Source organism: Prionailurus viverrinus, chromosome B3 (assembly GCF_022837055.1).
Source record: "Prionailurus viverrinus isolate Anna chromosome B3, UM_Priviv_1.0, whole genome shotgun sequence".
Taxonomy (NCBI): domain Eukaryota; kingdom Metazoa; phylum Chordata; class Mammalia; order Carnivora; family Felidae; genus Prionailurus; species Prionailurus viverrinus.
Window position 1 is genome coordinate 116,802,392 of NC_062566.1, and position 12,225 is coordinate 116,814,616.

General features: G+C 38.4%; 1 protein-coding gene across 4 annotated transcripts in view; it reads left to right on the top strand.

Annotated features, from left to right (window-relative positions):
- GPATCH2L (G-patch domain containing 2 like) overlaps nt 1-12,225 on the top strand; it is a 57,478-nt gene that overhangs the window by 23,032 nt on the left and 22,221 nt on the right. For 3 of the 4 annotated variants that reach the window (XM_047862026.1, XM_047862025.1, XM_047862027.1), the window contains 5 exons: nt 1,075-1,251; nt 2,769-2,848; nt 5,554-5,621; nt 9,095-9,149; nt 11,004-11,089. In XM_047862026.1, the coding sequence (XP_047717982.1) occupies nt 1,075-1,251; nt 2,769-2,848; nt 5,554-5,621; nt 9,095-9,149; nt 11,004-11,089 (466 nt within the window). Of the gene's footprint in view, nt 1-1,074; nt 1,252-2,768; nt 2,849-5,553; nt 5,622-8,998; nt 9,039-9,094; nt 9,150-11,003; nt 11,090-12,225 lie in introns of all 4 variants that reach the window. The other variant, XM_047862028.1, reaches the window with a different exon arrangement.

Here is a 12,225-nt window from a genome sequence, read left to right on the forward strand (position 1 = left end):
ACAATGAGTTAAGAGTTATCATTACCATGGATGTAAGTGGCCCATGAATCTGATACTTCATGTGCTTAACATGGCCTAAGCAGTTTCCCTGGGATCTGGCACACATTAGAGAATGAAGGCATTATGAACACTTTAGATGTTCTTGTCATGAATCCCTTCATCCTTGGTATTTTGAAAGGAGTATGGGATGGCAGACATGAAGTTATCAGTCTTACTACTCTTTGTGGGTGGAACAAGGTCTCTTGCAAACTGAGATGCTGTCATTGTAGCCAGTAGAAAGAGGTTTGAACCGAGAGTCTGGCTATATGGGTCTAGTCTTGACTTTGTCACTAATGACGAGTTTGGCCTTGGTTGAATGGTATAACTTCTTGACAGATCTTGGGAGGTTATATTGCTTGTCTCTGTGGTTATTTTTTTCCTGGTTACTTGAATTGCTAGTGTCAAGATGATTTTCTGTCCCATTAATGTCAGGGTACCAAGGAAGAAATGAGGTATGGGTATACATTTTTTGTTTACCTACTATGAGAAATGCAAATGTAATACCTCAGGAGTAGCTAGTTTTGAATTAAGAAACGTTTGTGGGCTTTGAACTCCCAAGTTCATTTACACCACAGAATGGTACATAGGAGGCAATTTATTTTTGTGTTAAAGGCTTTGGAGTTAGTCACGCTTCGGGTTCAGATCTTGGTTTCATCATTTACTAACTTGACCTTGCCTTCTCTCGCTTTAGTTGCCTTATTTATAAGTTGGAATTAGTGTAGGGTTTAGAAGAGATAACATGCTTGCAGATTTGTAGCATGGACCCTCATAGGGTGGTAAGGGTTTAGTAAATGGTAGCTTTATTAGTTTTTTACTATCAAAAGTAGTCCAGTGTAACACAGTATTTCATTTACGTGAAACTAGTTTGGTACTCTAGTTTCCATCATAATATGGATCAAGAAGAAAGTTCAAAACAGTTTTTTGTACTTTGACATTATTTAAAAGGTATCATCAAATCTATAGTTCTGAGAAATCCTTGCATTTGGTTTTCCATAGAGCATGTTAAAATTCCAACTTATGATCTCTTTACTTTAGGGGATGATGAGCAAAGCGATTGGTTCTATGAGGGAGAATGTGTCCCAGGATTCACTGTCCCTAATCTTCTGCCCAAGTGGGCTCCTGATCGTTGCTCTGAAGTAGAAAGAATGGATTCTGGACTGGATAAACTTTCCGATTCCACATTCCTTTTACCTTCTCGACCAGCTCAAAGAGGTAAGTTCTGAGGAGACCAAACTATACTTCACACTTTTATGGTTCTCTTTGGGGAGAATCATCATGGCAAGCATATTCATGCCTCTAAGCATGTATTAACTATCTGAGTTTTGGAGCTAGTCCAGGGATTTTTCTAGAAGATTCAAGGGTGAGTCTTAAAACTTGAGGTTCTCCATTCGTACATAAATCCAACCCGTGGAGACTCTTGGGATATCTATTAGCAGGGCATTCCTTCAGCTTGCTATTGCCATTTGTGCCAGATTTAGGAAGCCTAGCAGCGTGTCACTGCTGCTTACCTGCTGTGAAACCGATGAGCTATGGAGTGCTCAGTGGGAGCCTGAAGTATTGGATCTTGGAAGAGAACAGATTTCAGTAAGAACATTCACAGACAAGGTATAATGACATTTTTTAATTGGATGATTTAAAAATATTTCCTTAAATTATTTTATTATTGTGGGCTTTCACACAAATACATCCTTTCTCTTTGCTTTACCTTTACTTCTGATGCAGCGAGGTAGAGTGGGAAGAGCCCAGGGAAGGGAGAAGGAACTGTGGTGATAATACTGTCTGGTACTGTCTTCCTAGCTCGGTTACTATGACAGAATCGCTTCATTTCTTTGGGACTTCAGGGTCATTACTTAAAACACTGTGATATTGAACAGACTATTTCAGAGGTTTCTTTTAGTTCTATAAATTTATGATTCTAAGATTCCCAGGAATCCATTATCAGGTAATAGTTGGGCATCTGTTGGTGATTAGAATTATGCTCAGAGCTATAAACTCCTATAGCAATTTGTTAAGATGAATTTGGGTGATTGAAAGTCCTTCTCAAAATAGTGGGCTCTTGGTAAAGATTACTGCCGGGCTTAGGCACACATTTGCTACCTTAACAACTTCCATCAAACATTTCAGTGACCATTTCTGAAACTTCCTTATGGACCACTTAAAATACACACAAGAGGAATAGGGAGAACAACTTAAGATGGCCTGTAATTCCATACCCAGAGACAGTGTCAAGATAACATTTTGGTGTGGACTCTTCCAGTTGTGTTTTTTGGGTGTGGAACGCATGCAGTAATTAGAAAAATGAGATTTTACTATACAGGCTATTTTTACTGTTATTTTATGGCATAAAGTGTTTTTGAGATAATAACTGGCATTTAATTTATAATTAGAAATTATTGATAATGTCTTCTATTTGTGTAGTGTTTTTGGTTTATAAAGTACCTTCCATGTGCTGTTTCATGGAGTCTTCAAATGAGCTCTGTGAGACAGGATTGAGCCAGTGATTATCCCTCCTTTACAGGTGAGGATGCCTAAGTCAGAGGTAAATGACACGCCTAAGATCATACCACAAACACATGGGAATAATAAATCCTTGGAGGATAGCCTAGTGATATGAGCTTTAGGGTCAGTCTAGTAAGATCCTGGGAGGAAGGCCTGTAGTGTGCTAGAAGCACATCATTGCTAATGAATCTTCTGCATTCGGTTTCTGAGGGCTTTCTTCTGTTTTTTAGGATATCATGCTCGCTTGAATCGTCTGCCTGGAGCTGCAGCTCGATGCCTCAGAAAGGGCCGAAGAAGGCTTGTTGGGAAGGTGACAGCTCTCACTGTCTACTGGGCTCACTGGGAGGATAGTATTCCCTACAGGATTTGTGTACCCTGTTGCTAATCAGAGGTGCTGCGGTACTCCCTGGAGTAAATTAAGCCAACTGGAATCTTTCGCAAGTTCACGAGAGAGAACCTTATGTAGGATGTGAATGGATACACACATAAGAGACGAAGCTTAATTCATACAGAAATTTTGACAGAGCAAACACTGTCATGACAGTTTATCTGTAAATCTATAGGCCTGATCTTGTCTCTTCTCTTTTGATTAATCTTATATTACTATGGAAGTTAAAATAGTCTTGGCTTCTTTATAACTCCTCCTGAATTCATGAATGCTTCTTCTATCCTAACTTTGGTCTTTTATTCTAGAATTCATTAAAAAAAAAACCCCAAAAACCTGAAAGAAAACCTGTTCTCAATTTTTAAAAGCTCCTTGGCCACAAGGAAGGGATATCTACCTTTATTCAGTTCTGCCCTTGCCAGGGACTATACTGGGCACTGGGCACCGAGAAGGTATTGCCTTCTACCTGATACTACCTAGACAGAAGTGGCAGATAGAGAATTGAACCCAGCTGTACTTTTGTTTTATCTTTTTAAATTCAAATTTAAAAATTTTTTTAAATTCATTTTTTACTCTAGCTTTGAGATTGAAAGTAGGTTAAGACTGGGGCTCATACCCTGTTAGAGAAGATGGTGGTGGGCTAAGAGTGAGCAAGTGAGAGGCATTTCAGAGCATTACTGCATTCACTGCACATGCAATTAGAATGCCTACTATGTGTCAGGCTCTGTGCCAGGCCAGGTATATATAGTGATCACAGCCATAGCCTGGCTACCCTTAGGGAGCTACTGTTTTGTAGTGGAAATAGGGAGTTGTTTTCTGAGATTTTAGCTATGTAAAAGGAATGAAGCTATTTATTTCCAGATGAACTCAGATTTTTTATCTTTAAATTTAATTTCAGATCTCTCATTAGAAAGACATTTGATTATTGGAAGAATTATACCTTCTTCTTTTGGCTCATTTATTTTACAGAAAATAAAACGCTGCTTTTGCTATCCTGGGAGCTTATTCTTACTTAATGGGCCAGCTAACAGGGTAGGAGTGCATGAGGTAGAGGGAGGCAGGAGGTTGGGAGTAGGGAACAGAGAGATGGTTTTACTTTTTATTAGTTAGGCTGGAAGGGTAATGTTCTCCTTACTGTCTGCCTTATTTTGTTTCATCTCCTGTAAAATAAGAGCCTTCCTCTTTTGTGGAAGTAAATCATTTCGTCTTGAAGGCTCCCTTTAGTTTGCCTGGAAGGAAACTCTAGGGCCTGTTGGACGTGCCTCCAAGAATTTCAGATGAATAGGATAATATTTACTTGTTTCATTCATCTTCATCACCTTAAAGGGATATTTGTCATTTCTAGCAGAGGTCACTGTTCTGCCCCCCTCCCCCTCCCCCACCTCTCTTCTCTTTTTCTAAATTATAATCATAAATAATGAGTTTCATTCACCGCTCCCTGCCAGCGAGCTGCTAATTACGCAAAGTACTGCTTGTAATTTACACAGTAATAAACTGTAAATTTAAACATTACGGCACTTTAAGTTAATAATTTTTCTGCAGTAACAAATAGCTCATTTTTCACCCATCTTTTCTGTTGGCCCCACTACTATGGCTGTGTCTGTGACCAGGAGGCACGTGCCTAAGGGAGGAAAAATGTGAAGAATACACTATGTGAAACCTTTTCATTTAGCTCCACTCCCACCCAGAATCTGACCTCAAATTAATTTTTCTAGAGTCAGTTCTGCTAAAATGCATACCCTAATATTTTGGGCTAGTCCACACAAATGAACTATCGATCCACATAAATGAAAAGCGATCATAATGTTTTCCCAGAAACAAATGTGTTTGAATAACAGGCTTCACATTCTTGACAGTCATGCCCGTGACTTATGCGTTCTCATCTTCACACTTACTCATATGTGGGTACCTCTTATTTGTGTATCATTGGTACCCTTCCCCAGGTACTGTGGTGACATTCATTGTAAATATACTCAAGTTAAATGAAGGGTGAGTGCCTTCTGCCATTTTCCAATTTTTTGGAGATGATTAGTTTCTGAATTGCTTTTGGTGTTATGGGTAAGCTTTCATATTACAGTCTTGAGAAACCTAAATTTAAGAACCAATTTATACAAACTATTTTACTTTAAGAGATGATGCTTAACAGACAAAAGGCATGGTAGCAATTTTTGTAAGTTCTAAAATTCCTTTAACATGTATGTGTTACTCACCAGATGGTAGGTGTTACCAGTGAGGCCTGGGTAGATTTCCCATTATGAAGGCTATTGGGGCTGTAATCATACTTGCCTAGAAGCTTGGTGTGCTAGCCTATTAAAAATTGGCTGCTGTTGGACTTCTTTTTTTAAGTGTGCTATTTCCATATACTTTAAAACTCCCTGTATTAAAACATATAGTAAACAAGGTTTATAATGACTTTTTTGGAACACTGGGAAAAATAAGGCTAGGATCACATGTAACACTTTTTAAGATAGATTCCCATAAAAAGAAATAAACTTGCTGTTAGATTTTAAGATTGACATTTGACATGTGCCTTTGAGGTTGCTGGCACAGTTGTGGGAAAGTGTGAGCCTGATGACAGATCATACTTTATTTCTATGGTTAGATGACACTCGTCTTCCTTGCCTTTTCAGGAGACCAGCATAAGTACTCTGGGTACTGAGAGGATAGGCCACATTATTAGTGACCCTCGGCAGAAAGAGTAAGTGCTGCTTATATATTTACTTATTATCCCAGCCTGTTCCTTGGAGGAGGTAGAGGGAAGTTTTATGGAGGAACCTAGAAATTGGGCTTTAAAGCTGAATGAGAAGATCTTAAAGATTTGTGCTTTACCACGGTTAACATGGCTAACACCCCAAACCCATGAGAGTGATTTTTTTCCTTTCGAGACTAGTTTTTCTTTCTTTGCTGTTTGTATGTACAGGTGCTGCATTATAAAAGTAGCCTCCAGTTAGGATGTTGTTTTTTTTAATGAATGAATGAATGAATGAATTTACATTGAGGTAAAGTTGGTATATAGCATTACATAAGTTTCAGGAATACACCATCATAATTCAGTATTTGTATCTGCTACAAAGTGATCATCACCATAAATCTAGATACCATTCATCAGCGTAAAATAGAGCCCTTTCACCCACCCCTCAACCCCCTTCCCCTTGGTAACTACCATTCCCTATATCTATGAATTTGTTTTGTTTCGTTTTATTCATTCATTTTGTCTTTAGATTCCACATAAAAGTGATGTCATACAGTGTTTGTCTTTCTCTGATTTACTCATTTAACCTAATCCCTCAAGGTTCGTCCATGTTGTCACAAATGGCAAGATTTCCTTCCTTTTTATGGCTGAGTAGTACTCCATTGTGTATGTGTGTATTTATGTATACACCACATGTTCTTTATCCGTTCATCCATTGATGAACACTTAGGTTGTTTCCATACCTTGGCTGTTGTAAATAATGCTGCAGTGAACATAGAGGTGTATATATCTTTTCAAGTTAGTGTTCTCATATTCTTTGGATAAATACCCAGAAGTGGAATAGCTGGATCATATGGTAGTTCTATTTTTAGTTTTTTGAGGAATCTCCATACTGTTTTCCACAGTGTCTGTGCCAGTTGACTTCCCACAAACAGTGTACAAGGATTCCCTTTTTTCTGCATCCTTTCCAGCACTTGTTATTTGTTTTGTTGATAATAGCCATTCTGACAGGCGAGGTGATACCTCATTGTGGTCTTGATTTTTATTTCTTTGATAGTGAGTGATATTGAGCATCTTTTCATGTGCCTATTGGCCTGTATGTCTTTGGAGAAATGTCTGTTCACATCCTCTGCCCGTTTTTTTTTTTTTCTTCTTATTTATTTTTATTTTTTATTTAATTTTATTTATTTTGAGAAAAAGAGGGCATGCATGAGTGGGGGAGGGGCAGAGAGAGAGAGAGGGAGAGAGAGAAAGAGAGTATCCCAAGCAGCCTCCAAGCTGTCAGTCCAGAGCCCAATGTGGAGCTTAATCCTGTGAACCTTGAGACCATGACCTGAGCCAAAACCAAGAGTTGGACACTCTCCTCTGCCCATTTTTTAATGGGATTGTTTGGGGTTTTTTTGTTGTTGAGTTATATGAGTTCTTTATATATTTTGGATATTCTTTATTGGATATATGGTTTTCAGTATCTTTTCCCATTCAGTAGGTTGTCTTTTGGTTTTATTGATGGTTTCCTTTGCTGCACAAAAGCTTTTTAGTTTGATGTCGCATTTGTTTATTTTTATTTTTGTTTTCCTTGCCTTTGGACTCAGATCCAAAAAATAAAAAAATAATAATCAGAAGAGACCCATGTCAAGGAGCTTACCACCTATGTTTACTTCTAGGAATTTTATGCTTTCAAGTCCTACATTAAATTCTTAATCCATGTTAAATTAATTTTTGTGTATTGTGTAAGATAGCGGTCTAGTTTTCTTCCTTTGTATGTCGTGGCCAGTTTTCCCAACATCGTTTATTGAGGAGACTGTCTTTTCCCCACTGTATATTCTTGCCTCCTTTGTCATAAATGAATTGACCATCTATAAGTGAGTTTATTTCAGGGCTGTTTATTCTGTTCCATTAGTCTATTTGTCTGTTTTTATGCCCATACCATACTATTTTGGTCATTATAGCTTTGTAGTATAGTTTGAAATGAAGAAGTGTGATGCCTCCAGTTTCGTTCTTTTTTCTTAAGATTGCTGTGGGTATTCAGGGTCTTTTGTGGTTCCATACAAACTTTAGAATTATTTGTTCTAGTTCAATGAAGTATGCCATTGGAATTTGAATCTGTATGTTGCTTTAGGTAGTGTGGACATTTTAAAATGTTAATCCTTCCCATCCATGAGCACAGAGTATCTTTCCATTTAGTTGTCTTCAGTTTCTTTCCTCAGTGTCTTAGAGTTTTCAGTGTACAGGGCTTTCACCTCCTTGATTAAATTTAGTCCTGGGTATTTTATTCTTTCTGATGTAATTGTAAATGAGACTGTTTTCTCATTTCTCTTTCTGATAGTTCATTATTAGTGTAGAGAAACACAACAGATTTCTGCATATTGATTTTGTATCCTGCAGCTTCTTTGGATTCATTTATTAGTTCTAACAGTTTTTTGGTGGAGTCCTTAGGGTTTTCTGTGTATGGTGTCATGTCATCTGCAAACGGTGATAGTTTTACTTCTTTCTTTCCAGGATGTTATTTTTTTTTAATCTATTTTTTAAATGTTTATTTATTTAGTTTTGAGAGGGGGAGAGAAGGAGAAAGCAGGGGAGGGGCAGAGAGAGAGGGAGACCGAGAATCCCAGACTCCGCACTATCAGCATAGAGCCTGATGAGGAGCTCAAACTCATGAACCGTGAGATCATGACTTGAGCCGAAACCAAGAGTCAGACGCTCAACTAACTGAGCCACCCAAGCACCCCTCCAAGATGTTACATTTTAAGCTCATTTTTCTGTCTCTTAAAATTCTTTTGTTCAAAATGGGTGATTGCCTGTATACTCTCCTATGCTTTTCCCATGTTTAGACCTCTATCTAGAGAAATAGAAATCTCTTTTGTCTTAACTGCTGTGGTAAGTGCAGCTGGAAACCCTGTGTGCAGCTATAGGAAAATGATTCCTCCCTTTCTTATGACAACCTTGTCCCCTAACGTGATTGGCTGTTTGTCTCCTACACACTTGAAAGTCAGTGTCTAGTTACGATCCTACACTCATTAGCCTGGTCGAATTTGTAATTAACAAAATAGGCAAGATATGGGTATGGTTTGCGTTCTTGTTGAATTCGGGGATCCTCTTGTCACCACACAGCTGAGATTATGGTGTCACACCATAATCTTGAGTTTGTTTTTAGAGGGTCCAGGATTTCACATTTCATTACAAGACTTTTTCCTTTGAAGAGTTATTTTTCACAAGAAGTTTGTGCACGTCTACCATGTCTTTTCTTTTCTACAGTTCCTTCTTTTCCCCAGTTCTTTCTGTGTCTTCACTTTGTTATGCCAGAGGCCTTTTTTCTTCTCCTCCTCTATAATTTCCAACCACTTCTTTTATTTTCTTTCCTGTTGTTCTCTCCCTCTCTTTAGTTTCTGGTTACCATCAGCTGGGAAAAGAGAACGAAACCAGGTAAGATTGCTTTTCTTTGTCATCTTTAGTTTATCATTTGATTTCCTTTTCTTTAGAAAGAATAAAGCATTGGCTTCTGATTTTCCTCACATTTCTGCTTGTGCGCATGAGGTAAGGTTCCCGTTCCCTGCGTTATTCTGATTTCTTATAGAGGACTGTTTTCTAAAATTTTCTGATATTCACTGATAAGAACTATAGCTAATTCCCCTTTTTAGGTTCAACTGTGCTTTTCAGTTTATTAGTTATAATGTATATTTCATAGGAATCCTGTTTTTATTTTAGTTTTGAACTTTGCAGTAAGAAATCAGAATGAACCTCATTTGCGTATGGTTTAGTTCAGCACCAGCATCCTACGCTGAGAAGTACAATGGTGAAGCCTGAACATAGGAGACAGAAGAAGGTAGAGCTGCTGTGAGTGAAGTAGTGGGGTCAAGGCCTTAGAGCCGTGCCCTCGTAGTCGCTTAGTCTTTTCCCCAGCTACCCCTGCGGAGGGCCCTTGGCAAATCTAGGCCTTTGTAAGGGTCATAATTTAAAAATTACTGACAGTGACTATCGATGCGTTCCTTTCACGTTTGAAGCTTTTGATTTTTGGGGGGAAGAGAGGTTGCTTTATCTTGATTAGTTATAAAGTAGATAAAGACTGGTAGGTAAAAATCTCAGGCTTACTGTTGCTCAGTGTTTTTTGTTTTGTGTATTGACCACTTAGGACTTACTAAATTGCTGTGCAGTTTAGACTTGAAACCTTCCTCTTGAGGACACTCTTTCAAAATGAACCAGAGCAGGGGTAGACCTAACTGGTGTGTATTCATGAGATGCTTTTAGATGGTGTGTGGACATACAATTATTTTAAGTTATCATTTGTAATTGGAAAAAATGTCATCATCATATCAAACTTGTTCCTTAGAAACATAGTAAGGGCAGGCTGAGTAAAAATAATTGATATGAAGAAAATACTAAGTAAATAACAGTGCAGGTTGTGGGCAGAGAAAGAAGTCATTAAGGCGGTGAGAGACTGCAGCTTGGGAGATCCTGAGCCCGAGCACTGTTTGCAGGGGAGGATCTAAAGGCAGAAGAGGACCTGTGTTGATCACCCAGTCCAGATCTGTTATTTACAAATAAGATTTAAGTGATTTGCCCAAAGTCCTGCTTCTTTCTAAGTTCTTTTGAAATTACCATTCAGAGTTCTTCTGGTCTTAAGATATATTTAGGTTTGAAATTTGGGGGTGGGGGGCATTATTTATTCTAGGGAAAGTCCAAATAAAGCTAGAAAATGGAAAGTAAGGTACTTTTTTTATATATTATATCCAAGTTTGACCCTCACAACCACCTTTTGAGATGATTAGAAGTTTTACAGAAGAGAAACTGGAATTACCGACTGAAAGCAATATTTTATTTATGCCCCCGGTAATCCTGTAAAATAGGTAAGACAGCAGTGCACCCCCTCGTACAAGTGAGGACAGTAAAACTCAAAAGAGATTATGTGATTTTTAATGTATGAAAACTCAGTGATAGACTGAAATTAAGTGTTAGGTATTCTAATTCTTAATCAAGTTCTGTTTCTACTACACTGCAGCTGGTATGTGCTAACCAGTTATTTACTGGAAACATTGGCCAGGATAAAGAAAGAAAAAGGTAGTTTCATGCTAGTTTTCTTGGGAACAAGGGCCAATAATCAATAGATAAGTTCCTGTTATGTCATATAGAAAGCGCTATCTTCTGCCATTTAAGTAATTACCAGGTATTAGAGGTTTTTGAAAAATTGTTATTTACCAAGGAGTAGCCTTTTTGGGGGTATGTGGGATCAGGTATGCTAGATTTGTGGTTAAAACTTTATTGAGTGGTGTCTGTTATATGGCAAGAGAGTCGAACCGTCAAAGGGGCAAAGTGATCAAACAGAAAGTCACCTTTTAGAATCAGATCTTTTTCATGTAAGCTTTGCTAAAATAATCTCATTTATCCCTGCAGTTTAATCCCCTCTCCCCTCTCTACTCCTTGGATGTTCTGGCTGATGCTTCTCACCGAAGATGTTCACCAGCGCACTGCTCTGCCAGGTAATAGTCTTCTAGCGACGATTTTCTTCCAGACAATACCATTTCCTTTTTTATAATGCTTTTCAAATTATAAACTATGTTTGTGTATAGTATCCAATTTGATCGTTACAACAACCTTTAGAGGTCAGTAGATGTTTTACAGATGCAGAAACTGAAGCACAGTATTGAAGTACCTTTCCTGTGATCTCATGGCTAGTATACGATTTATGTCTCAACTGTGACCTAAGTCTTCTGACTTGTATTTCATATTTCTTGTGCTAAAAGCCCCATCTTCAGAGAATGTTATTACCGGTCCTTGCCATGACCTGCAAAACTCTGCGTAATTTGACTTCTGCCTGCATATCCAGCTTCCTTTCATATATACTCCTTTCTCCTCCCTGGGGGAGAGGTCCAGCTGTGCTAGAGAGCTCAGCTCCATTTTGTTCGTCACAAATAGCAACCCTTTTGTGCCTCTGAAGCCTCACACTTGTTCCCTTTGCCTAGACTGCCGTGTTAAGCCTCTTCTCACGGTTGACTACTTCTCATCTCAACTCTGGGAGGACCTCTCAGACCATCCTATGTAAAGGGGCCACCTCCATCACTCTCCACTCATCGATTTCTTTCTGCTAAAGCTTTATCACGGTCTATAATGATTTGCTTGTTGGGTTCCACCCTCCCCCCCAACTTTTTCTCCTGTCTCTTTCACTACGATATAAGCTTCAAAGTGTAGGGACCTTGTTTTATCTTGTTCCCTGATAATACCCTCAGCACCTAACACAGTGTCTGGCACTTACTAGACATTTGGTATGTTTGTCAGAATGAATCCTACGCCTCTCAGTATAAATTCTCTTGAGTTAGGTGACATGGGAAATAAATATGGTTTTAATGGTAGCATCCCCTAGCAGGGTTATTGTGCACAAAAGAGGAGCTAATTGGCTGAACCGTAGAACTTTTATTATTTCTAGTGGCACAAAGAATTCCTTTCCAAGGTTCTGATGTGTTGTTGGTTTGTTTGTTTGTTTTTCTTTTTTCTTCCTGATTTGTTCTTAATTGGCTGTATTCATAAGATTAGGGTACAGGCACAAGAAATTATACTTTCATGGATGCAATGAGAACTTCACTATGGGCTATACTAATAAACTCCGCACCATAACCTA